This window comes from Montipora capricornis, chromosome 2, assembly GCF_036669925.1.
Source record: "Montipora capricornis isolate CH-2021 chromosome 2, ASM3666992v2, whole genome shotgun sequence".
In the NCBI taxonomy this organism is placed as follows: domain Eukaryota; kingdom Metazoa; phylum Cnidaria; class Anthozoa; order Scleractinia; family Acroporidae; genus Montipora; species Montipora capricornis.
This window is the reverse complement of record NC_090884.1, coordinates 24,694,543-24,722,042: the sequence shown is the minus strand read 5'-3', so window position 1 is coordinate 24,722,042 and position 27,500 is coordinate 24,694,543. Positions and strand designations below refer to the sequence as shown.

Here is a 27,500-nt window from a genome sequence, read left to right as displayed (position 1 = left end):
TACACTCCTAATGGACGGATCATAGGAACAACTGGGAAGGGAGGGGTCACGATTCTCAAAAGAACTATTGCAAAGGAAGAAATTCCCTGGAACTGGTTGTACCTAAAAAATCCTCCAACCCAGAAAATAAAACGTACAGACAGTTTGGCCTTAAAGAAAATGCCTGCGCGAATCCTTTGAGCGAGTGCAAATCCGGCCTGGTTATTCGTTTCTACGCTTCAGGTATCAACGAATGAACGCGAAATCCAAAATTTTTTTTTTTCCTTATGCACTTCGGAAGATATCACAGTTAATGTTTCCAAAAAATTATATACAAATTTGTATGGTCTCATATTTCAGCATTCACTAAATTCCCTCCTTTCTAATAAGGTAGGGTAGAATACAAATGAAACTGATGGAGAACTCTACGTGACATGAAAACACAATAAACTTTCAGACCAACATAGGTTACAGTACAGTCTACACGTAATAATGACAGATCATGGTGCTTCATGGGTGGATATCGCAATCCATTTGGAGCTACAAAGTGAAATAAGACACCTTACATGCGCCAGAAAAGGTTCGGGACTTCCGATAAGAATACATGCGTTGGAAGACATTGCAAGGTATTGTACTCCATGTCTATTTGTCAAATGACTCTTTTAAAATAAAATTATCTCAACCCTAAAACACCAGTTATCATTACTTTCCTGAATTTGATTATGAAGGAAAACCTGTTCCTTTGTTTTCTACACATGGTTCACCAAGGAGCTCCAAATAATTCGTTGAGGAGTCCGGCCCAACTTAAGAACGACATTTACAACTTTTTTGCCCCTTTTCCCTATATTTACAAAAAGAATGGATACTATTGAACACGAGAAATTTGCCTGTGTAAAAAAAAAAAAAGGAAATAGTTCCTTGTGTGCGTATGAAAATTACACAATTTACACGACGCAATTAAGACGCCCCCAGAGACCCTTTACATTTTAAATTGTATTTTACAGCAAATACCACAATGTATATGATATAATCTTCCCCAGCTATTCCAATTCTCTGACACTTTAGACTGACTCTAAATAACGTTTAATGTTCGGCTTCTTTTGATTCTAATTGCCACCGGACTCTTTGCACACGCCATTGGACTGAGAATAATCACAGTGAGTGCTGGAATCAGCGGTATCGCTTCGACTGGCAGGCCCTTGCTCTGGTTTTTGTTTCTTCTCCAGCGCCCACTGCATGGCCCAGATGCTCAGCGGTCTCATATACGCGAGTGAACGAAAGTTGCCATTAGCAATAATCGCCTCGGGAGTCTGGAAACCCATCCCCAATCTTTCAAAGCAAGTGTTGTAAATGCCGCTAGCCGTTTTGAAGCCCTCTTCAACCAGACCCTAAAAAAATCAAACATTCTTGATTAGAGTACTCAACAGTTTCCTGTTCTGGTATACTCGTGAAAGAAATCGAAGATAGAAAGATAAGAGATAAAGCTTAATCAATCAATGAAAGAAGTAACTTTACAAAATCGGTAGAACAAGAGAAGTGAAGGAGAACGTGATAGTGAAGGGGTCGGAGCCATGGACACAAAGTCGGAATGGAAAATTAGGCAAGAAGATCAGCCCTAAGCCCCACACTTGAAATCAAGACATTACCTCTTGTATCATCGCGGCAGCCACAGCGTATGTAACTCCAGTCCACACTTCCTCTGCCTGCAGACTGCTTGTGTCAACCTTTCGATAAATTTTAATTTAATTTCGATTTGAAACATGACGGTGATACAAACCTAAGTATAAGTAAAGACTGCCCTCAGGTTCCCTACGATGTATTGGAATCTTTAACCAAACCTCAAGGCCGGGAACTTCATGCCCCACACTTCGCACACAGTGTGGGTACTTAAGCGTCCCGCAGCTTCTTGTTCTACAGCGTTTTAGGATCTTCAGTCGCTTCTTCGTGAAAGAGTACATTCTTTTCACGGACGGCCTATCTCCATTTTGGATAACAAAGGAATTCTCTACTTGCGCAAATCCCATCATACACCTCTTTTAACCCCCAAAATTTTGCATAATCATTGTTTACAATTTGTCCTGGGACATGAAGATGTCCCAAGAGAAATCGAATACCCTAACTTAGAAGCAGCGATGAGCACGAAGCAATTCCTGTATACCATTCAAAACCACTGATATTTGGTAGAGTTTGGTTTCTTCTACAATTCCATACATAAATAGGTTTTAAAGCTAAAAATTTAATCAAATATGAAACAGAAAATTATATCGGCCATATAAAAAAAATAATAGAATTTTTGAGGGCTTAATGGACGAACTTTCAATTTAGTTAATCTCAGCTTCTCAGTTACTAATTTAACGTAAATAAGCAATTTTGTAATGTAAATTGGAATGTTAGTGATAGTGCTGTGTTTGTTAAAAAAACAAAAAAGTCCTTTGTACCATGTCTTTCAGTTAAACCCTTAAAGTCTTACATGCGGGAATAAAAATATCCTTTAATACAGGCAGCTTTTTGAGCCACAGACGGTAATTATTGCTTATGAATTGCTTATGAATTGTTTAACTTCTCTTCACACCACCAAATTTATATGTTAGGTATCGTTTCAGTATAAGAGAGGATTAATTTTAAAATCTGGGAGATACTACTGTCCCGGCATGCGAAATGTTCACTTCCGGTTTCTCTCCGGGACTCAAAAACGCAGCGTGCTTTAAGCTCCCTATTTACTTCAACCGTCCCTTTGTGCGAGATAACCCTTCACTGAATGGCGACGCTCATGAAAAGTAAACATCTTTCTCATAAGCAATATCCACGGCGACAAATCAAAAATGTTATTCACTACTTGCACAAATCCCATAATACACCTCTTTCACCCTCGAAAATTGTGCATAATCATGGTTTGCAATTTCTCCTGGGACATGAAGATGTCCCAAGAAAAAACGAAAACAATGCCTATGCAAATTTTTGGGGGGTGAAAGAGGTGTATTATGGGATTTGTGCAAGTGGTGAATTATGCATTTGACGTCACGCTGCCATGTTGGTGTGTGAAGGCCATTGAATTGTTCGAATTGAGACTTTCCTTTGGTCACACAACAAATTACAGTGAGTCCTGCACGGTTTATGACCACCGATAGCCTAAGATTTAAAGTTCTTATCCAAGATTTGAAAGTCTAATCACTTGCAAATCAAATGATAAAGAAAGCACTCCCTCCTCAGCTACTTTAAAAATTTAAATGTTAGTGTGACCGAGGTTCGAGCCCACGACCCCCGGCGTGGAAGTCCGATGCCCAACCAACTGAGCTAACCAATGGTAGGTGCAGCACAGTAACAGTATGGAAATAATATTGGTTATTTTACCTGTCCATTGGGTCTCATGCCATTGACAGCACCCATGGTACCATCTTGGAATTTGAGCACGTTGTACTTGTAAACCGTAAGCAAGGCGCTTACTGCATTCTCTCTTGGAAACACCTGAAAATATGAATAGTTATTAGAAATATTTCAATCCAACGAGAATGGTAATCATCATCATCATCATCATCATTATTATTATCATTATTATTATTATTATTATTATTATTATTATTATTATTATTATTATTATTATTATTATTATATTATCCAAAACATTAAGTAAGAAATTGTTTCCTTCTAGCGTTATCGAGAATGTTGTTAGAAAATTTCTCAACAATTACTTTACCTCCGATTCCGCTCAGAGTGTTGCTCGGAAGGAAAATTGTTTGTATTTTAAATTACCGTACATCGGTCCCTTTTCCATCATAACAAAACGCAGAATTAAGAAATTAGTCAACACATTTTGCAGCGACCTGGAAATTAAGTTGGTGTTCACCCCGTTTAAAATTAGGAGTTGGTTTGGGGCGAAGGATCCTATCCCTGCGGGTTTACGATCGCGAGTCATTTACAAGTTTTCATGTGCAGGCTGTAATGCCTGTTATATTGGTGAAACCAATAGACACTTCGCCACGCGCATCCGTGAACATCTCGCCTCCGACAAACATTCCCACATATTTAAGCACTTGAGAGGTTCTGATAATTGTCGCTCCCGGTGTTCAGAAGACTGTTTTAAAATCCTCGACTCTGCTTCCACACGTTTCCAATTGAAAATCAAAGAAGCCATGCATATCCTTTGGGAGCAGCCATCTTTAAATTCCCAAGTCAAACATCTTAATTTATCCCTTTCATACTAATTAGTTTCTTTTCTTAGCTTTAACAGTTTGGTTTTTTTCTGTTTTGTTTCGTGGTTGGATGTTTTTATTCTGTTCTCGCCTTCATCCTTAATTATTCATGTTATATCTCACTTTGTTACACTATTTATTGCTCAACTTTAGTTTATTTCTCATTTGTCAACTGACGATGGATGATGTTTCATCCGAAACATGTATTGATTAAATATGAATTTCAAAAACATCGTATGGATCATCAAAGCGATATCTTACTTCGTGCTGCTAAGAAGTTTTGGTATTATTATTATTATTATTATTATTATTATTATTATTATTATTATTATTATGAGAACTACCTCAACAGCTATAGGTTTAATTTTTGCTGGATGCATTAATAACAAGCCTAAGCCCCTACCAAGCGCTTAGAGGCTCAATGCTCGCCTAAGGATGACAGCTGTTCCTAAGATCACTGTCATCTGAGTGCATGCAAATATATACGGTATTTCCAAGTAGCTGAGAGACTCCACGACGCCTCTATCAATGGTCCCCAGAGCCCCAATCACTATTGACATTGTATGGGTAGTAGCCACTTGATATATCCGCCTTATCTCAAAAGCAAACTCATTATCTTTCTCCACACCTTCTCTTCCTGTTTCTCAGCCACACTGAAATCGCGTGGAACAGCAATGCCAATCAATGTCTACGAATGATTACATCATCATCAGTCCTTTTTGCGCCATGGGACGCATAAGGCCTCACTTGTTCATTAAAACAATGTCAGATCCATTGTGCTGGACTGGTCTGTCAGTACGAATCACAAGATCCCAATATAAGAGATAACCATAAAAACGTCCGCCGCCTTATTCGGACAAGTTCCAAGCACTTCGTCTTCGTTAAGGTCTCCATCGGCCCTTGTGGACTCCTGTAAATCTCTATTATTATCAATACGGGTCGCCAAATAACAAACTGCCCTCTGTAAAACGCGCCTCTTGCGGGCCAAACGGGAAATGCCCCGGCTGAAAAGACCGCCCTGATTCTGATTGGCTGCAGAGATGTCAACAACTTCACTTGGCCAATGAGATCCTGAGGATACCATTTCAATGCCAGAGTTTGCGCCAATATTTGTGGATGAGTTTTCTTTTTTTTTTGCTCTCGGGTAGCTGGTCGTATTCAAGCAACAACGTCCCATACCATATACATCTCTGTTAAACATTTCTTTCTTATTAAATGATTTTGTACGATTTGGCCTTGTACATCGATAATAATGATAATCACATCACTTTTAACTTTTCAATTTTAAACTAAACGTTTATTTGTGTCCCTCATAACATCATTTTCACCCTCGCTCCGCTCGGGCGCAAATGGTGCTACTCGGACCACAAATGGACTATACGCCCTCCAACAATGTGATTGTCCTATTCTCCCTTCGACACTCGCAGTTTCCGCTCGTAGTTTAGTGTAAGACCCTCCCAAGATCTTCGCTTTGATTCAGTGCTTCGCTCGAAGTCCAACTCGCACTGAGCTCAAAGTGCATGCTTGCTATCTCACGTGACCTGATTGTATGCAAACGCCAGAAAGAATCATCATTCTCCACTGTTGTTATTACTGACTGCTACCAGACAGACAGACAGACAGACAAGTAGACCGACCGACCGATCGATTGGCAATTTCTGTGCTCGCCAATACGGATGTTGTTCGCTAGACAAAAATGGCGTCATTTTAAAACTCAGCTATTGCACTAATATGATAACACGCTTACGTTTTTGGTCGTAAGGGACGTTAACAAGAGCAACTAAAATAATCTCTGTTTTCTCTTCTTGCCAGGCCGTGCGGTAGTTTTTCGTTTTACATTTGCAAACAATTTACGACTCAAATGTTCCAACATAAGCTCATTCTCTTGGCCTGCTTGCTCGTTTAGTGATGCTTCGATTTAGTATTACTAACAAGTACAAGCTACGGCTTTTTTGTACTAACATTTTAAGGACAAATGTTACAACCAGATCGGTCAAGATAGCGGTGTACATACAGCCTGCAGTGCAGGCGTCTTATCGAGCCGCCAATGTTGGATGTATGTTGGGACCGGTGGCAATTTATTCCTCTCCCCAAACTTCCTCTGTTTCAGAAATTCAAGATGGAGGCCAAAATTATGCTTTGCCCGTGAGCACTAAAATACGCCTGCACTGCAGGTTAGTCTACATAGGAAAATACAGACCGCGGTCAAATGTCGATTAATGCCAATCAAATTATTAATATCAGTCATTCTCAGTTCTTTTGAGACACGGTCATATCATAAAATGGTCTGTTTGATCGACTGCAATCTGACGGCGCAACAAGTAGAATTTTCCTGGGCTCTACGGTGCCTGACAAAGGTATGAACGTTCCCGGGTCGGGGAATATTCTAAAGTAATTAAAGTGGAGAGGATCCTCCCAAATTACAGTTTGCCCCGGGAATGAATACTTGCACGAGAGTATGCGCGCTCTATTGGAGAAGGCTTTATTAGCTACTCATAGCTTTGATTGAGAAGGCAAGACAATTGTTACTTTTGCCCATGAGGTTTTCGCCAGTATGTCCACAGCTTGAGACTGATTGAAGGCGCTCCTTTCGGGTAATCGCAAAAGACGAGATTGGTTATAAAGAAAGCTATAGAAGAATATTTATTCGAATAACATAACAAAATCAACTCAGCACAAAGGTTACGCATTTATTATTCTTGTCAATTCTTCCAAAAAAAAAGATCATTCTTTCAAAGTCGCACTTCCTTTACTATAGTTTTCTTGCCTTCCTTAAATCTTGATAGAAATGCAACCAAAGTGGCTGTTTTAATTGAGGAGTAATTGTCAGTTTCCTCCCAAGCATTGCCAGCCGAAACATTTAAGATCACGTTGTTAACGGCAACACGGCTGTCCTTAGATTCCTCGGGAACAACAGCTGGGTCGCATGACTGTAAGCATGATTGACGTTTGTATAACGAAGCAGGTGTAGGAGCTTTGGCACCGACAAATGTGGGTGAATGAGGATCATCCTTCAACAGTTCAGCTATCTCACTCCTAATCACTTTGCCAGTCTGTGTATTGCATTCAAGATGAGTAACATCTTCTCTGACAACAAGATCTGGCGCACGTTTAACAGAAACGTCATTTCTGTCCCGTGGTAGTTTCTCTCTCATCTCTAAGTCCTTTGCTTTATTTAGTTCATAATGCCTTCCTCTTTTCGAACCTGTTTTCCCTTTCAAGCCAGTATGATAATCAGCACATTTAGCAACTTTGTCTATTTCTTTGGTGTTTATTTTGTGAAGTTTCTTCACTTTACTTTGCCGTGTAAAGCACTGACGAATACGATCTCTGGTTGTTCTTGCGGTGTCCCAACTCAACATAATGACAAAAGATATTCCGCGCAAAAAAATCTTCCTCAAAGAAGTGCTCAACTTTGCAGTGCACACTTGTGTATTGCAAGTATTCTCTACTTCAAAGCGTTTATGACGTTATCTCCGTCACAAAAGACGCAATTTGTCTATGTTGTGCGCGCGCTCGCGCTCAGCCACGGCACACAGGTCATGTGCTCTATTAAGGCCTGGCCAAACGATCGCAACATTTTAACACAACGTCTTGCAACATTGGTGGGCACAACATGTCGCATACGTTTGACCACCCTGTTGCGATATGTTGCGATACGGTTGCAACATGTTGGATGATATTGGATCAAATCTGAAAACGGTCAAATGTTTCGTGCAACATTTTGGATGTTGCATGATGTACTCGTTTGGCCACGTTCACGCAACATTGTTGCACTAGATCAAGCGCGCTAGGTCCACTTGCGTTGAAAATGTTGAAAATGTTGCGTGCGTTTGGCCAGCTTGTTCAACACATGTCGCATCATGCAACAATGTTGCAAGATGTTGCGTTGAAATGTTGCGAGCGTTTGGCCAGGCCTTTAAACAAATGCTATCCAAGCTTCCAAAAAATCAATTACCTCATATTTAATCTACCTCAAAAAAACTTATAAGCAGCCGTTTATTTTTTCGTTTATCGAGGATATAATAAATACCTTACTAACCACTTACTATAAAGCCATTAAGCTAGGCTAGGAAGGGCTGGGCTATATACTCTGATGTGTTCGATGGAGGGGTGGAGTACCTTAAAAGAGAGTTAAGGGGGAAGGGGCTCAATAAATTTGTTCTCCCAAACAAACGCGCTTTTGAAGTTTTTAAGCAACAGAAGGCAACCGGAAGTGAACCGTGTTCCTTTTTGACTTGTCGTGACTCTTCCACACCTGTATTGCTAAATATCTTTTCACTACTAGAGACGCTTGAGTTGAAAAATCTGGGAGACACTATCGTCCTGGCATGCGAAATGATCCCTTCCGATTTCCGCCCGTGACTCAAAACTTCTTGTACTTAAGCAATGAGCACCCTAGTATATTTGGAAAGGGTGGCCATACAGGAAATACATACAACATTTGCAATGGTATGTTGCGTTACCTGATCACCAGGCGATTGTGCGAGGTCACATGCCTTTAGATACCACTGTCCAGCCATTTGATCTGCCATGATGCTGTCGCTGTACTTACTGTTGCTGCTATCGTAGTTGTAGTAAACTCCTGAACAACATAATTTGAGCTCCATTTTTAAAGCGTCTACGCATAACGCCACAACGGCAATATTGCGGTGTTTAACAACAAAGAAATAGGGACCATGTTGGTGTGTAAAACTGATTCACTGGGACAAATTGCACAATGCTGCCATTTTATTATTCAGACCAGAATGTCTTGTCAAGCTACTTCCTTATTCATATTTTTGCATATTCCTGGAAAGAGGGAGTCGATTAATACAATTTGCTAGACGATAGACGCCACTCAAGGAATTGACGCCTTGGCAGTAAAATTACACCATCATTTCACGTGTTAAAAAACACATGAAAATTCGGAGTTTCAAAAAACATATCAGCGCGTTCAGATATGCACAAGAATATCCTAAAATATAAAAGATTTCATGTGCAAAATTCTTGACAAAAGGAGACAACTATTTTTTTTTTATCCTGACGCGTGTCCGTGGGTTTTTTTTTTGTCACAAAACCTCTAGGCTGATTCTCAAACGGTCCTGTCGTTTGCGGTCACACTTTCCTCCCCCCCCCCCCCTTTGCCCGTCTGATGGATTTCAATCAGGCGGGGATGACCATCAGACGGCGAAGGGAGAGTGCGTGGCTACGAGCGACCTGGACCGTCAGTGAATCAGACTACAAAACCTCCACGTCTTATTTCTTCGCATGTCGTGCGCAAAAGAGAAGATCGCTGGGACTGATTCAGTTGCCCATAGAGCTTTTTGCAGATGCGGCGGCCATTTTCTTTTCTATTGTTTCGAAAGGAATTATGGGACGCTCAGGGGGCAAATTAATACGTGTTTGCCCCCTGGGCATCCCATAATAGCAATCTGAAACAATAGAAATCAATATGGCCGCCGTATCTGCAAAAAGGACTATGAGTGGCTCAAACAACAGCAGATTGCAAAACCGGTGTCATCGCGAAACTGCATCAAAGAATTTCTTGTAAACACCTCTATTCAAAGTTACTAAAAAAATCTTCAAGCACGCCCAATTGTCAGTGATAGGCATCTTACCATTCCACAACAAAGAGTGATAAGCCTTTTTTCCGCTTGCTAGAATGTTTGCATATTTAGCTGCATCATCTGGAAATCCTAAAATTGTAGCAATTTCTTGCATAACACGTAAAGCCGCAAGCCAAAGCCCTCCACAATAAGCACTGTGGAAAATCAAAAGTCATACCATCAGATTTCACGGCCCGCCATTACTCAAGTTCAAAACTAACCGATTGGACACCAGAGGGTTGGATCTAGGGAATAGTGACGTCATTTACTCACTAGCTTAAAGTTTCAGCGTGTAAACGCAACTTATTTTAAACGCAAAACACGAGTTTAAAAATCTGAAAGCCGCGAACATACGCATTGCATTCTTAAACTAGTGAGTCTTGACGTCATTTTCTCGTTGACCCAGCTCTCTCAAAATTTTAAAGATAGTAATGGAGGAGCAATAAATAAGAAATTTCCAGTTAAAATAAACAAGTCATTTTTTAAAATCAGGACTTAAAATTTGAGTCACTTAGTGTTTAGTTAACATAGTTTTGAAATCCAAAGAAAAAGGAGAATTTAGCACTTCAAATAGATCACTTTGCACCTTTCGGTACTGCAAAATGTTAATAAAGGAAATATATTGCCTAAATTCAAACCGAAGGGGTAAGAGGTGAAACGCTTAAATTTTATATTGCGTGGGTTAAGCAAAATAATACGTCGCCATCAGCTGATTGCATCAACATAACTCTTGGGGGTCAAGCTTGAGTGGTGCTTGGACATCACCCACCCCTCCCACCTGTGCAATCGTATGAGGGCCGAGTTTCAGTTGTTTCTCCCTCACAGCTAATTACATCTGGCTGTAGTGCTGCGTGAGCTCATGGGACCTTTGCGAAAACCACTTACATGATTGGAAGTCTTTCCTTCGAATAAGGATGAACTGTTATGTGATCGCGACTATTCCGAATATTTTATATTGTTTTGCTTGATAAATTGGAAAAATTATTCGAACTGGAATCAGACCAAACGCCACCATAGCATCACATTGACATTGACTTTGACTTTGACTTTACTTTACTTTACTTTACTTTTTTAATTACTTTACTTTTTAAAAATTACTTTAATTAGAGCGGTTTTCAATTAAGTGTCGTAAAACAAATACCAAAGTAATTTCTTCGCCCAATCACAGCAGGTGCAAACAGCGAAATGAACCCATCCAAATTCGCAGCAATTCCATGTCACTTGCTCAAAGCGCGGGAAAATTGCGCGTGCAAGTCGCAATTGGTTTTGGTTTCCTTTTCATTGGTTAATAAACTGGTGCGAGATTCTTAATGGGACAGTTTTTCGGTGGGTGATTGACCCAATCACTAAGCATAGCAATTGCAATTACTTTTGACAGTTATTTGAAAACTGCTATGTCACAATTGACAAACAACGTCAATTGTATTGCTCCCGATATCTATACCTCGGTCCTGATACGACCCACGCATCGAATGTTTGATCTGCAAATCCCGAATTTTCTATCAAGCCATCTCCATCCGTGTCATAGTTCAAAGTCTTAGTCATCACTGTCTGAGGAATAAGAGTGAAATAATATTATAAAATGGAAAATGGTTTTAACCCAGGAGTTACATACCTCAATGGATTTTGATCGTCTGGGTGAAAGTAGTCCTGATAAAATTACTACCAACAGTCCTTCTTACGACTACTTTTCCCCAGACGATCAGATTCCATCGAGGTATGTAATATCACATCAACAACTGGCGCAGTTTCAATGTGTGACATATAATCAACCCCTAAGTACTGAAGTACTTTGGCCAATCAACACAAAGAACGCAGACAATAAAGTGGTCAGTCTTGCGGATGCAAAACCAGTTACTTTGATGGCCCTTTTCTCACAAAGAATAATTTTGTTCATCATAGACCACTTTCATACATAGCGACCTCCTTTACATTCTCTTGTATTTATGTTAATTAGACCCACTGCCCTCCTTTTGAAACAAAGACTCTTTTGAAATTTGCTCTTGGTAGCGAGGCTAGAAAGGCTATTAGCATTAAAACAAAAGAATATTTTATTTGGACGCCATTATGAAACAGGTCTATAGTTAATGCGATCCGTTGTATGTGCTTCAAAAAGTCACTGGAAACCAAGCTCATAGCACATCGATCGTGGTGTATTTAAGCATTCTTATTAAAAATAGACGACTACCGGTAAATACATCTTTTTTGGTGGACTGACATATCTCGATTGCCGATATTGTGATTGTTCCTCTTATTATTTCTTCCATGATATCCTTCGCGATTCTAACTCCGAGAGGTCAATTTACATCCAAAATTATTGACATGTTGAAATACCTTTGCAACGGGCCACATATCTTGTAAAAACTGGGTATCGTTTACCGCCTTGTAGTCCCTGTACACCTGCGGTTGAAGTGTTAAGTTGTTAAAAATATGGTACTCGAAGCGGGGTGTCATTCTTCAATAATCCAAGAAAAATCTTCGCAATCTATCCATACCTGCAGCACAAACTTGAGATTAAGATCTTTCCAATGCGCCGTATCATGAATTGTATAAGCATTCACTTTCTCCCAAGGCTCTTCCGCTAAAAGAATAAAAAAACATCAGGAGAAAAGAGTTATGTGAAGACCGAATGAATGAATGGTTTGTCTCCGGCCAGCCGAGGTCCTTACCTGAGGAGTGGTCAATTAAGCGATTTTTTTTTAGTTCTCATTGGAATGCCTACATCATCTAAAGCACGTAGGCAAAGAAAGCGTGCAGCTTAAAACGAATAGAGAGCTCCTGATTGATTGTTGAGAACGTCCAAATTTGCCGTCATTTTGGCACGCCATTTTTGCACACTAAGGCTTTGCTCGGTTCTTCATGACAAAGTGAGTGAGTTCCGAAATAGAAAAAAAAAGAGAAAACAATCCGTCACAACTTTGCAATTTGATCCCTCCGTTCCTTTTGATCAGAGGCGATGGAAGGGATAAGGGGCGGGGGGGAGTGTACCACAAAAATGTAGCATTCAAAATTTGATAACAAGTTCACCTTCACTGCAATCGCAGTTTTTTGGAGATGCTACTAAGGTAATCAGTAGATTCAATTAAGCTTGTGTAATGACCTTAAATTTCCATTTTTTGACACCGAACCCCTTTACATACAGAAGTACCGGTAAGTGTTTCAAAAAAAAAAAATTATTAGACAAGAGGCGTGAACAATAGAATTCACATTAGTCGCTTACTGCATTAGATATCTAGCGCAGTACGGCCCGCTGTAATTGCCCGGTGCACGGCCCGCTAAATTTGAAATTTTGATAAAACATTCTCCAGCAACTTTATCACGCCGTTTCTGTTACATAAACTTTGAAACTGTTCAAGTATTTCAAGCAACTTTTTCAAAGAGCCAAGAAGATTTCGTTTTTCGGATTTTTAAATGGCAATCCTTGTGGCAGTTGAACCTTGCCGCACGCCTGATTACCTCAGAGATATAATAAATATCTTACTAACCTCGTTTTCTCTTTCCCTTTGATTTATGGCCCGCGCGCTTGGGCCATAAAGCAAAGGGAAAAAACGCGGACCGTAATTTACAGTACGGCCCTCGAACTAAGAGGTATGTACGCAAGAAAGAAGATTCCATAAGGCATTAGGCGACAAACTTCAAAGGAAAGGAGCACTAGAGCACTTTGTTTTCAAAAGAGTAAAATGTCCCTTGCTGTGGAAAAGGGTGTCTTCTCACAAGAAAAAAACATTCTAGTCACGACAATAATTCGAGAGTTATCCACGCGATACGGATCTTAGCCCAATATTCGTCTCTTTTGGCTAACAATGACGAAACGTGGGCCTTGAGGTAAAAGAAAAATACCATATCTAAATAGAAAAGCCAGTGCCGTTTCTGGTGCTTAAGGTGGTTATTTCCTTTTCCAAATTATAAAGTAATTTTTTTTAAAAAGTGATTACAGTAATGACCCCTTCTCCAAGAAAATGTATTTTCCAAAATTTCCTGTCCTGTTTTTGGTTTGAACTCACCGGGGTCTCCAATATCGTGAGGTACACAACCAGCAACCTTTCTTCGACAATTGCGTCCATTCATCATAGTCAGCATGACTTGAGTGTCTGTTTGGTTTACAGCCAGGGCTATGAGGTAAATAAGTACCATATCACGATCAATAACATACTTTTGGCAAAATGAGTCCACGTATTGCATGGTTTACACATGTTTCCGAACATCAACCACCTTTCAAGATACCCGCAAACGAGGAAACACTGTTGCGGAAACAATGTTTCCCGAAGTGTTTCCTCGGCGCGCAAACGAGGAAACATTTGCTGAGGAAGCAAATTGTTTCTGAACAAATTCACAAACCCTTTTGCTCCCGCAACAAATGTGTGTCAAACTGTCTCACAACTCTTTGAATTCACGATCTTGCGTAGCGGGCTGAGTCGGGAAAATTATAAAAGAAAAAACTGGAGGAGCTTACGTCCTCTTTCGGCTATTCTCGACTCCTTACCCCTTTGAATGACTTTCATTTTCAGGGAACGATCTACTCCCACACCTCTCCCCCTACCCCCCATCCCCTAATTTCTAATGCCCCTTCTGACCACACCTCAGAGCATAATAGCAATTTTATTCAGCATGAGGGGCAAAAGCCTGTAATTTAATGGCAAGAAAAAGAAAGTGACACATGCGAACTCATTTACAACTGTTATACATGTAACAAGATGTTCATAAACACGAACAAACCTATGTCGTATTGAAGACTAAGCTGCAGCTTTGGCCAAAGTAAAGCAAGTGCAAATGATGCGTAGAAGTGGACATCGTAGGTATTGTACATTCTGTATTCATGTCCTGTAAAATGTAAAGCAAAGTCACGGCATTTTTTTTTTCGGGCTTACAAGAGAAATCGAAAAAGAAGCCTATGAAAATTTGGGATGGGGGGGGGGGGGGGGTGGAGGGGGTTACCGGTAACAAGGTGTATTATGCGATTTGCGAAAGTAGAGAACCAAGTACACTTCACAACACATTAACCTTGGCCCAACCATCACTTCAATAAGGGTTCAAATGGGTACAACAAAAGATTCCGAAAAACGTGCAGGCCATGAAGGAGTGAGGTAATCTTGCTCACAAGTACTGAACTGTACCTTCTAAATACGCAAATCTTCCATATTCTTTAACATATTCAGGAATACAAGTTTTCTTATTGGTTGCAATGTGTGAGACATCCAGCCAAACTGTTCCCCCATCACTTACAAAGTACAGCTCATTAAAGAGTGCTGACTTGTACCAAGATGGTAAGGAGCTGCAAGAAAAAACGCCAGCCACTCAAGTAAACATAATAAAATAGGATAACCGTAACAGAAAATAACCCTGATGATTTGCTAAGCTTGTAGTTGTAAAAAGGAAGTCGATCTTGAGACTTGAAAGGACAATTTGGACATTTATTGGAATTGAGCATGCATCTTATTAAACCATCATTTTTTTGCAATGAATAGATTCTTTCTTATTCTTTTTTGCGATTAAAATTTATAGTTTTTGAGTTTCTGTTGTTTTGGCCTTCAGTAAAGATAAAGACGGCTTGATATTTTTACAACGGCATAAATAAATGGTGTATTTCCCAAGAATGATTATGTGATTTAACAAACAATTCTCTGGGTTGTCAGTTATCAGAGATACCAAAAAGGATGGTTATCTCATCATCTAGATGGGTTTATATTAACAACCATACCCTCAATTATATCTAGCTGACTGTGAATGTAATGAAATGTAACGTAAATTCGTAATCAGCGTTTGTTCTTATTGTAAGTGGGTAGTGTAAGCGTTAGAGTTATTAACTATGTTGGTTAGAGCGTCGCACCGGCATTGCGAGGTCACAGGTTCAAACCCGGTTGAAGTCCTAAATTTTTCAGGCTTCTCCACGCAATTGCTAAAATAGCCATTTTCATAGTTTTCATTCATATGTAAAGTAGAACCTAATTACCATCACAAAAACTTCGCTAGTAGACTCGCTTTGAAGTGGAGGCAGCCATGAACTCGGAAATGGCCTATTGCGTTCATAACTGCGAGGATCATATCCGCAGTTCAATATATGCTTCATTTCATATATCATTTCATCGTTTTCTTCCTTACATTACTTTATCAAACTGCAAACAAATTTTGAGCACAGGAATGGCAGTTCGCTTCTGTCAAGCGAGGAAAGCCAAACAAAGCAATAATATTATTGTTTAAAAAAGACAAAATATTCAAGATGTGTCCAGGATTGACCCTAATTAGATGCACGACGATTTCAATAAGCGTCACAACGTGTCTCCTTGCTATTTTCCCCAACTTCTCACCTCATTAATAATTCATTAGTTAATAATTCAATTGCATCGCCCCATTCTGGTCACGCGGACGAGTTTGAAACCCTATGAAACAAAACGAAACAGCACTTGTTGATTCACTAAATGAATTTCAAATACATGTGGTTTGAAATCAGTTAACGGAAACGAGTGCCGTTTCATGCGTTTGGAAATCCACGAAGCTCTCGTACCTTCTTGTTGGAAATAGCAAATGCTTAGACTAGAAGGGAAACCACTCATGTTGGATGTCAAAATTGAGTGTGCATCTAATTAGGGTCAATCCTAGCCATAACTGAAATATTCGTTTCCACCTCTGTTTCCATCCTTATGCCTTTGGAAATAACTTGTGCCAGTTGACTGCACATGTTTAGAATATCAAAGACTTCTTTACTGCCTTTTGGAACCCCCCTCCCTGTCCCTTTGCCAAATCATAACTTAATTCCCAGAGATAAGTAACTCTAGGACTCCACAATGACATGAAAATAATCCAAAAATATATATAATACAGTATTATTACCGCATGTCTGTTTTAAATTTCACTTTGTTAGAATCCATGTAAGTGTACAGTAAAAACAAAACTTACTCATCTTCTAAAATTGGTTTTTGCCAAGCTTCTATTTTGGATTCCCACATTGGGTAATGCATCAGAGCATGACAACATAGTGATTTACTTGCATTTCCATGGCGACCAAAGAAACGAGTATAAAACCTGAAGGCAAATAATTTACGATAGTTTAGCAACAACAAAATGAAAACAAGACACTACATCCCATTCTTAATAGGGTAATAATAATAATAATAATAATAATAATAATAATATATCGCTTTGATGATCCATACGATGTTTTTGAAATTCATATTTAATCAATACATGTTTCGGATGAAACATCATCCATCGTCAGTTGACAAATGAGAAAGTGACAAATGAGAAAGTGACAAATGAGATGAGTGTTTTTATTCTGTTCTCGCCTTCATCCTTAATTATTCATGTTATATCTCACTTTGTTACACTATTTATTGCTCAACTTTAGTTTATTTCTCATTTGTCAACTGACGATGGATGATGTTTCATACGAAACATGTATTGATTAAATATGAATTTCAAAAACATCGTATGGATCATCAAAGCGATATCTTACTTCGTGCTGCTAAGAAGTTTTAATAATAATAATAATAATAATACCTCTGTTGTTTGTGTTGACCTCAATGGCGAACAAGCAAACCATGTCCTTTACATGGATGATCTTAAGCTGTATGCAAAGTCTGAAAAAGGTTTGGAATCCCTGGTGAATTCTGGCCATGTGATCAGTGCGGATATAGCCCTGGGTGGACTTTGTTTGGGGTGACAAAATGTGCAACGTTGGTGGTAGTAAGTAGAGGACAGGTTGTCAAATCCAAGGGAATTAAGTTGCCAGATGGCAAGGAGATCAAGAACCTGGAAGAGGGAGCCAGTTATAAACACTTGGGTATCCTGGAGGCAGACGAGGTCCAGCTACATTGTAGATGAAATGAAAACCAACCTAACAAAAGAATACTTTCGAGGAGTGCGTAGGCTGTTATGATCAAAGCTGGACAACGTCAATGTGATATGTGGCATTAACATTGGCTGTCTCTCTCCTATGGTACTCAGCGAGTTTTATCGAATGGACCCGAGACAAGCTGAGATCACTGGACAGAAGAACTTGGGAAACACTAACTATGCACAGGGCCCTCCATCCAAGGCATAGCGTAGCACAATTATACCTGCCAAGAAAAAGAGGTGGTAGAGGACTTGTGTCAACAGAAGATTGTGTGGACCAAGAAACAACAGGGCTCCCTAGCTATATAGCTGGGAGTGGAGAGAGGCTGCTGTCCGTAGCACGGAAAGGAATGAATGCCCCGAAGGAGAGTTGTGACAGAGAGAGGAAAGGATACAGGAGGTGACAGAAAAGAAGCTCCATGGACAGTTTCTGAGAGAAATGAGAGAAACAGCAAGTGAGAAAAGAGAACAAAGGTTATCAAGGCCAAAATTGACAAGACACAGGAGTACTGGTATTCACTTTGCAGATTATGCAAAAAGAGTAATGAAACTGTCAACCATCTTGCGAGCGAATGTCCCAAATGAGTACAGTCTGAATACAAGCGACAACACAATAATGTTTGCAAAAGTAATACACTAGGATCTCTGCAAACAGGTCAACGTAAAGTGCGGAGAAAAGTGGTATGAGCATACAGTGTAGCTCGGAACCAGTTTTTGAGAATGAGAACGCGAAGATACCATGGGACCTCACAATTCAGATGGACAAAAGGCTCCCACACAAATAGACCAGATATTGTACTGGTCGATATGAAGAAGAGAGAGTGTCATATAATAACGTTTCTTGCCCAGGAGATAGTCGTATTCTGCTGAAAGAGGAAGAAAAAACAAACAAGTATCGAGACCTTGTAGCGGAGATGAAGGCCTTGTGGAAAATGAAAAAAGTGACCGTCACTCCAGTTGTAATAGGAACGTTGGGTACCATAAAGGAGAATTTCGAGGGCTATATGAAGAAGATTAATCTGGGCCTTGGGCCATGCATGGTGCAAAAGACAGTCTTGATAGGTTTGGCAAGAATCCTAAGAAGAGTCCTGGAGTGCTGAGACTGCTCGTTGCAGTCAGACTGGGACTCACCAGCGATTGTACAATGTGGATGAAAACAAATAATAATAATAACCCTCAGCAAGGTCAAACCAAAAGCATACTATGGCACCTCTAGCTGCTGCTATATGGTCTATGTATGATCTTGGAGCACAGTTTACAGCCGGCTGGAATCACCTCTATGCTGGTTTTTGCTGAGGGAAGGAAACCGGAGAACCCAAAGAAAAACTCTCGGAGCAGAGTAGAGAACAAACACAAACTTAACCCAGATCAATTTTGATTGAACCATAAAAATTATCATTAAAATGCAGCATTTCAAACTGGGAAAAAGTTGCAAATTAACTACAGATGACCTCTTTAATATCTTTCCTTGGAAGACCCCAAAGAAGACATGATTACTCATGGCACCTGTAGTGTTTTGTCTTTGCAGATCCAAAGTGGACTACTGGATTATCCCAACACAAAGCAAATTCCAATTTTGTTTTTCCATTTGACGGTATCTTGCTTGTGGCCGCTACAGCAGCACAAAGTGTTTGCTCTTGTCTGGATGGTTCACAAGGACCTATGAATGGTATTGAAATTAACTTAATCTTATTAACCATGTACTGGAAAGACCTTACTCCTCCCACATAGGATTGTCACATACAGAGAGTCCAACTGAAAGAATTATTTCATACTGGCAAGCCAGAAGTCCAGATTTTTTTCCCTCAAACAAAAAAAAATAAGTATGGTACATTTATGCAAACAAATACATATTATCTTATTGGATGATTTAGTGTGTTAGTATTGTGGGATATTATTACGAATCTCGCTGTATAAAAGGGACGAGTAAAAATATACCACGATACTAGACACTAAATCGTCGAATATGAGATTTATTATTCAACTCAGTAGCAAAAATAGAAGAAATGTCATATAAAGCTTAACTTATAATTTGCTTCCTCGCATGACAAACTATCTTAAGGACGGTGCCTACTAATTCAAAGATATTTTTGCCCCGGGTTATGATTATGCAGGAAATGTTGATCCTAACAAGTGCTATTGAAATCCAAAAAGAAAATTGGAGTTAACTACTCATTTTTCAAAGATAATTCATGAACAATATTCGTATAAAGCTCTAAAATACAAAGCATTGCATGGCATTCTTTCTCAAATTGATGCTCAATTATCTCTAAAGAATGCATGGTTACCCCCAATTTTCTTTTTGGATACCAAGAGTACTTACTTAGATCTACTTTCTCTGCATAGTGTTAAACCGCGCAAAAATATCTCTGCATTAGTAAGCATCACCGATAGGAAATCCGAGTATCTGGAGATGTGCAGAACGTACGCGTAATAACAATAGTATAGGCACCGTCCTTAAGTGACTATTCAGCGAGTGACCATCCTGCAGGTTTCGCACGCTCATATTAGGTTGCTGTTGATTGGTCAAAAACGAAAACTTGTCAAATTTGTCAATCGAGTCATCGAGCAAAGCGTCATGCATTTTATTCCAAACACTTGCATTAAGTGCAAGGAAAACAACGATGGAATATTATCAGAAATTTCTTTATCACAAGGTTTATTAATCACAATGCATGATCTCGATATCCAAGTAAACTTCCAATCAAGATAAACAGCTCTCCTGAGTTAAGGTTCGAGGTCAACATACATTATCTGTAATCTTTCTCAGTTTTCACAACAGCAACAACGTATAATACTCTACATATAGTTTGAATTTTCTCTTAGTGTCACAGTCGTGTCTTCACATGATTTCCGAAGAAATCACAAATTGCATGTGGCTTGCTTCTGGGTTAGAAGAACCATTTCCTGCAGCAGATCTGTTAACTTGAAAAGGACCAGTGAAAGCTTTAGATCTGGCATATTCTGCAGAAGCTTTTCTGTGACGGTTTGTAGCACTTCTCATGCAATTAGATTTACTTTCTGGTGCTCTCTCTTCCTCTTCTTCAACACAGTGATTTTGCACGGATTGCTTCTTCCATTTCGCCTTCAAGCAGCCGCAAACAACACTTCTTCCCGCACTTTTGCTATCCATTCTGGATCAGACTCGTCAACGAGGCTGTATTAATTGTTTTTTGGCATAGGGGTCCACTTAATAGAGGTTTTTAATATTACAAATTAGCGAAATAAAATGCATTTTGGTGTCCGCGTCCACTCAATAGAGGTGTCTGCTGAGTAGAGGTTTGTTATTAAGAGAAGTATAGGATGCTATTTTCAGGACCTGACTATTAAGTGTCTGCTGGATAGGGGGTCTCACGTCTGCTCGATAGAGGTTTCACTGTAAAAAGTTGTCAAGTTCCTTGGGAGGAGTTTCTTCAATGGCCCTAAGTTGCTTCTTTCACAGACTAGCACAACCATTTCAATAGAATGGGGTCAGTTTTTCTCTTTTTGTCGAATGTACATTTATGTTTCGGTTTTCTTCAATAAACAAAGAAAGCAACTGTAATTCTCGTGTAGGTCATCACTTGTCTCTAGGAAATCATTTTTTTCCAAAAACCTCACAATTATATTTGTCAAGCATTCATAGATTTTCTGCTACTACACTGCTATTACACACACATTACACGCATTCTACACTGTACATGCGTGGACATGCTGCTATGCATCTGGCTGGTACTGTATCAGGTACAAAAATACTTTTCTCTTTGCAAACAAGTACGTGTAGGGCACGTTTTGACAAAGACAGTGTATGTCCAAGTTTCTTGGCTGCTAAGGACCAAAACTACATGTACATGTACATGATGGCATAGCCACGGAGGCCTTCAACCACTGACCGTAAGATTGCATTTTAACCACTTCAACACTACCCCTCCACAACACAAATGTACTGTGAATGAATCGACAGTAATACCTGTTGTAGAATTGAGTTTTCCATCATCCATCAAATCCTCCCACACCCGTCTACAAGGGGTTTGAGCATCAAAAGCAGTTTTTGTTGTTACAGTAACAATGTTCTTTCCAGCCTAACAAAGGTAAATAAGGAAGAATTTATCATTTTGCCCCAAGAGAGTCCGAGAGTGAGAGTGAGAGAGATTTTACTGTCTAACGACAGACAATTAATTTTTACTCATCACTTGGGGCTGCTTTAGGAGTCCTTGAGCCAGGATAATCAGTAAATCAAATTATCGAGTAGATTTCACTTGGACACCAAACCATAAATTAAACAGGATCTGTTAATCCACTGATTAGCAAGGGCTTGGAGGAGAAATGTAGCAAGTACATATTTTTATTAATATTGTACTATTCACCTCTGAGCAAACAGATGGTTTCATGTTTCACTTTGGTTTATTATCAAGGAAGCAATTAATTTTAAGTGATAAACTCAGCTGGCTATTCAATGAGTGTGGTATTATACACTTATTACAGCAAATTATTCAACTCAAAGTCAGTGAAAGTGGCAGATATTTGCAACTTCAGTACATGTAGATATCCACCACTACTCAACTTCACTTGATTGTTATGATTTTTAAATTCATAACAAGACAAAAAACGTACTCACAATACTTCACAAATGTACTACTATAACTTACAAATTTAACAAATTACTTTCAATCAATACCGTAATGAAAAAAAAATGAAAAAAAAGATTACTGGATTGCCATACTACATGTACATGTATATACACTTTACCAGTACATCAAAGAGACACGATCATTCTAATGGCAGAGATACTGTACACCTTAGATTTGGATGCTCACTTGACATCAAAATAATGATACAGGGTTACCCAGAATAGCATTAGGGCCCTTTGTTTGGACGTTGAATGAAGAATATTGCATTAACCGATTGACACCTAGGGGTGACACTTAACACATGTTACTCTGTCTAACGCCAGATGATTTTACTCGTCATTGGGGGCGGTCCAGGGCAGTTCAGGTGTCAATGACTTAGCAGAAAAATGACAAAAGCCTAAGAAACTCAAATCGTCCCAGTTGTGAAGATCAGAAAACAGAAATGGAAAGATAAAGATTGTCAAAAGTGGATGTACACTTCAATTACATGTACCTGATGCTGCGATTTTGCTGCAATGCCAAATGTATATGGCTGTGAAGGGTGTTTGTGATGAAGAAGAACTCCTGTTACTTCAGTTGCGCTGTGAGAACCTTTTACTGAATGTCTTTTATCGAGAACATGATTTTCGGCAGAGCTATGACTTCCACGCCTGCATGTGAATGACTCGTTGTAATGTCCACTGGATACTTCACTAGGAGTTCCATCGCTGTTTTGAAAGGTAAACATGATTGATACTTCTACTTCTTCATCATTGTAGTTTTCCACTTCCCAGATAAAAACCGCAACAGGTAGACTTGTGTCCTGAGAGATGATGGAAACATAAAATAAAACATGTACATTGTATATGTTATTATAAAATTTAATGTTCTCATTTACGTTAAAAGGACACCAGGTCAATCAATCATTACTCAAACCAGGCCAGTCATGTACATCACGTACATCAGTAAACAGAAGAAGATAAAGATTGTCAATATTGGAAATAGCAAGACTCAAATTTATTATTCAAATGTACGCAGATAAAGATTGAAACAACCTCGAGATTGCTGTTAATGAGAATTGTTACCTTTGTGTGAATGGTTAAATTCTAATAAGTTATCTCAGTCTTAACACAGCTAAATCTAACTTCGTTATTTTTCATCCCTATCAACATAAACTAGATCATAATGTCAATTTGAAATCATTTCATAACCAGTCTAAGCAATTAGTATCTTTCAACTTCAACAACAAAAAATATGCACGTCAACAATTAATTTTGCTACGGTGGGGGAAGGTTGGAACCAAAAAATTCTGGCAAACTGGAATTTTTGGTTCCAACCTCCCTGACCATAACCAGTCACTCATCTCCAATTTTTGAAGTGCATAATTAACATTGCTTCCCGATGTTGATTTTAAGGTGATTTGTTGTTGTTGATGCTTACTTACTTATACACTTTTGGTTGATTTGGCGTGTGTTTTAGTGTTGGTTATTGTATTAGCCGTTGGATTTTGACGAATTTTATTGTTGACCTAGGGAGAAATGTTGAACTGCAGGTTGGTTGTTGATGTTGGAAGAAATTTTAATTTCTTGAATTTTGCACCATTCCGGCAACCATAGTGTTTCACCATTACCATTTACCCTCCAAAAAGGTATGCCGATCTAGGAGTGCTGATCGATGGTAATCTTTCCTGGAAGTAACACATTGCATGACTACAAAGATCTTAATGAAAATAGGCCAAGGAATTGGTATTATCACCAGGCACTTTTAAACATTACTATTCTGTAGTCAGAGTGGAGGCTGAGTGTCTCTTAATGACATTGTATTTTAACATATAAACAATAACACTTAATAAACAAGTACTCATTCTTCATGTAAACATCTGATTCTTCATTTAAGTCCAATAAAATCAACCACTTGATCTAAAGATAAAAGTCACGCTCTGTAAAGCCTACTCTTTTGAATACAGTACATGTACATTTCCCCAAACTCATCTATCAATTTCAAACATATAATTTCCATTTCCATTACCACCATTCATGCTACACAATTCATTTATACATACCTTGTAATCATCAGGAAAACAGGAGAAACCTGACGACAAATAAGCTTGATATTTGTCCTGGTAAATAATAAATGGTCCAGGCCCGAGGATACAATGCATGGTATGTAGCATGAGCACCGTTAAACCCCCAGTTCCAACCTTGTAAACTGCGTCCACACAGCACTCCATTAGGACGGTTTGGAGACAACACTGCCTATGCAACAGAGCCAAAATGTTAATGTTAAAATAAGAAGAGTAGCTTGTCATGATCAGTGAATAAAATATGGATTATAAAGTGATTTGGTGAGTTACTTGTACCAGTTTTTCATTATTGCTACTTAGAATAATAATAATAATAATAATAATAATAACTTTCCTCAGAATCCTTGCTGTTCCTAATAGTGCAGTCTTTTGTAGGAATGCTGTTCGGAGTGTAATGCCCAGTTTCCCAACCCAGTCGCCTAACTTTCTTGTTACTCCACCTAGGGTGCCAACAATTATAGGTATTACCTGAGCACTTTTCAAATATTTCCACATTCTTATAATTAATTTTCCCTCTTCAGGTCTTGGTATTTTTCAACCTTTTCACCCTCTTCATTGATGACTACGATGTCAGGCCTTCAATAACATGGTCACAAATTGGATACAGACATCACCAGATCTTGATTCTTTCATTCTCCACTACACTCTCAGGTGTAGAGCTCATACCACTTTTCGTTCCGCTCTAATCTGTACAGTATTTCTCACACAGTTTCAAGTGGGCTGCCTTTGCAACATTGTCATGTCCGCATTTGTATCCCTTCTGAGCCACATGTAACTTCTTACACCCGCTCACAACGTGATATACATTCTCAACATTTTCACCACACCATCTACACAAGAAAAGACTCTGCCGTCTTATCTGTTGGTCCTAATAGCTTGCTCCTGAGCAGCAAATAATAGGGCATCAGCCTGCACTTTCAGATCTGCCTTTCTCAACCATTCCCACATTCCCACAACATCTGTCAAATCTGGCATGTCTCTCAAATACTGGCCATACTATTCTTCCCCTTATAATTCCTTAACTTCTCCTCATGCCAGGCCTTCTTGAACTTGTTGCTTTCTACTCTTTGCTTGTAGTCTATGACATCAATGGCTTTGATGTCTCCAAGTAGATCCCCTTCCAAATTCTTCACGTACCATCCCAAGCTATTTTCTTCACACCTAACACAACCCTCGCAGCTGATTAATCCATGCCCACCTTTCCCACGGCCTGGTACAACCTGTCAACATCACTCTTGGGATGAAATGCTCCATACATGGTCAGGATCTGTCTAGTCTTTCTGTCCAGAGTTCTCAATTAATTGTCTGTCCATTTCATGATACCAGCTCCATATCTCATGACCGCCACTGCCCACATGTTAATTGCTTGGATCTTATTCTTGCCATTCAATTTTGACTTCAGCACCATCTTCTAACACTGAATCTTCATCTCCCCTTCTTTTACACTGTCTGATTCTAGAATCCCCAAAGATCTGTATCCATCCTTGTCTCTTTGTTTCATTGCCAGCCCATCTGGAAGGTTACACCATCCACCTCCACAACCTTTCCTCTCTTGAGAACCAGTACACCACACTTCTTCAATCCAAAATCCCATCCCAATATCTTTGCTGAACACTTTACAAACTGTCTGCACAAGTGAATCAATTTGGCAAACAGTTTCAAGTCATCCATAAAAAATAGATGATTAACTTTGTACATACTGTTTATGGTTCCCATTCATAGCATCCCTTCACCTCTCGCAGGATCAAAGTCAGTGGTATCATACATAGGACAAACAAGAGCGGTGACAGACTGTCTTCCTGGAAGATCCCTCTTCTTATGCCCACATCTCCCAATGACTGCCCACCGGAAGTCAGCTCTAACTTCCACTTAGACATACTACCAGTAAAGAACGTTAACATTCTCTGCAACACCAAACAACTCTAAGCACTCACAAATACAGGTATGGGGCACCATATCATAGGCTTACTTGTAGTCAATCCACGCTATATATGTTGCCTTCTACTAATAGCTGATCTTTCATTCCCCTATTATCATCATCATCATCATCATCTTGACACAGCTAAACTGATTTTAAAAAGCTGGCAATTTTCAATTGAGTATCAAGTTGCAATGGTACCAGCTTCTTCCTTCCCCTCAGTGGGCACCACTACTGATTTTCAGGTGTCCTCGGATGCGGCGGGCACACTTGGCTATGGGGCTATCTTTGACCGCGAATGGTACGCTGGCAGTTGGTCATCGGCTCAAGCATCCTTGTCCATGGTGTACAAAGAGTTATTCCCAGTGGTGGTGGCAGCAGCACTCTGGGGTTTTCAGTGGTTCTTCAAGTGAGTGGGATTTTGCTCTGACAACACAGCAGTCGTTGAGTCCTGTGATCTGGGACCTCACGTGACCCCAACCTGATGGCCATGCTACGTCATCTTTCCCTTCTCACTGCACATCATAGTTTTCATTCACAGCCACTCATGTAGCAGGGAAGCTTAACCCGGTAGCTGATTCACTCTCACGTTCTAATTTTCAGAGGTTTTCATCGCCTGGCGCCCCATGCAGCCACAGGAAATCCCTGGGGAACCTCTTGGATCTCCTGCAGCCTCTGTAACAGAGAAATGCAATTTCTATCTCACAAACGGTCTTGCTCTTTCAACTTGACAGGTATACTCCTCAGCTCAAAAGCAGTTTCTTGAGTTTTGCTACCAGGATGGCCGTATCACCCAGGACGGCTATGTATCCTTCCAGCTTCTCAACAGGTCGTGTCAAATTTGGCCAGTCACAGGGGATCTAATGAAAGTCATTCACTCCTCTCTCTTACCAAATGACTACTCACACACTATTTTTGGGCTGCCTGCTGCCGTGTTTTTTTTGGCTTTTTATGGGCTGGAAATTTACTGCCCAACTCCCCTTCGACGCCTCCATTCACCTCTCCGTCAGAGACCGGCAACGGATTCCACATCCAACCCCCACCTGTCCTACGTGTGTACCAAAATACAAGTGTCAAAAACGGACCCCTTTCATCAAGGATGCTTTTTCTATCTCGGGCGTGCCAGTCATCTATCTGTCCCATTGCTTCTCGTTGGCAGACCTCTATCTATGCGGTCCAACGCCAAGTCCTTTCTTTGTTCACCAAGATGGTCAACCCTTCCTCGGGCACGCTGTCTCATTTCCTTCAGTCAATGTTATCTGGAGCTGGGATACCTGGATTCGTTCGCTGGCCACAGGCTTCCAAATTGGAGCGGCAACCACA

General features: G+C 39.7%; 1 protein-coding gene across 2 annotated transcripts in view; it reads right to left on the bottom strand.

The window, feature by feature from the left end:
* Positions 1–311: 311 nt before the first annotated feature.
* The window catches only part of LOC138039146 (non-lysosomal glucosylceramidase-like), a 45,142-nt gene continuing 17,953 nt past the window's right edge, over positions 312–27,500 (bottom strand). The window contains exons 1-16 of one of the 2 annotated variants that reach the window (XM_068885330.1): positions 24,239–24,425; positions 22,691–22,999; positions 21,537–21,648; positions 19,094–19,247; positions 16,652–16,777; positions 14,872–15,029; positions 14,474–14,578; positions 13,762–13,869; positions 12,253–12,338; positions 12,092–12,157; positions 11,202–11,308; positions 9,770–9,912; positions 8,636–8,754; positions 3,331–3,444; positions 1,626–1,703; positions 312–1,367 (exon numbers count right to left, since the gene is read on the bottom strand). In XM_068885330.1, the coding sequence (XP_068741431.1) occupies positions 1,086–1,367; positions 1,626–1,703; positions 3,331–3,444; positions 8,636–8,754; positions 9,770–9,912; positions 11,202–11,308; positions 12,092–12,157; positions 12,253–12,338; positions 13,762–13,869; positions 14,474–14,578; positions 14,872–15,029; positions 16,652–16,777; positions 19,094–19,247; positions 21,537–21,648; positions 22,691–22,999; positions 24,239–24,406 (2,235 nt within the window). In that variant the 5' untranslated portion in view covers positions 24,407–24,425 and the 3' untranslated portion in view covers positions 312–1,085. Of the gene's footprint in view, positions 1,368–1,625; positions 1,704–3,330; positions 3,445–8,635; positions 8,755–9,769; positions 9,913–11,201; positions 11,309–12,091; positions 12,158–12,252; positions 12,339–13,761; positions 13,870–14,473; positions 14,579–14,871; positions 15,030–16,651; positions 16,778–19,093; positions 19,248–21,536; positions 21,649–22,690; positions 23,000–24,238; positions 24,426–27,500 lie in introns of those variants that run through there. The other variant, XM_068885329.1, reaches the window with a different exon arrangement.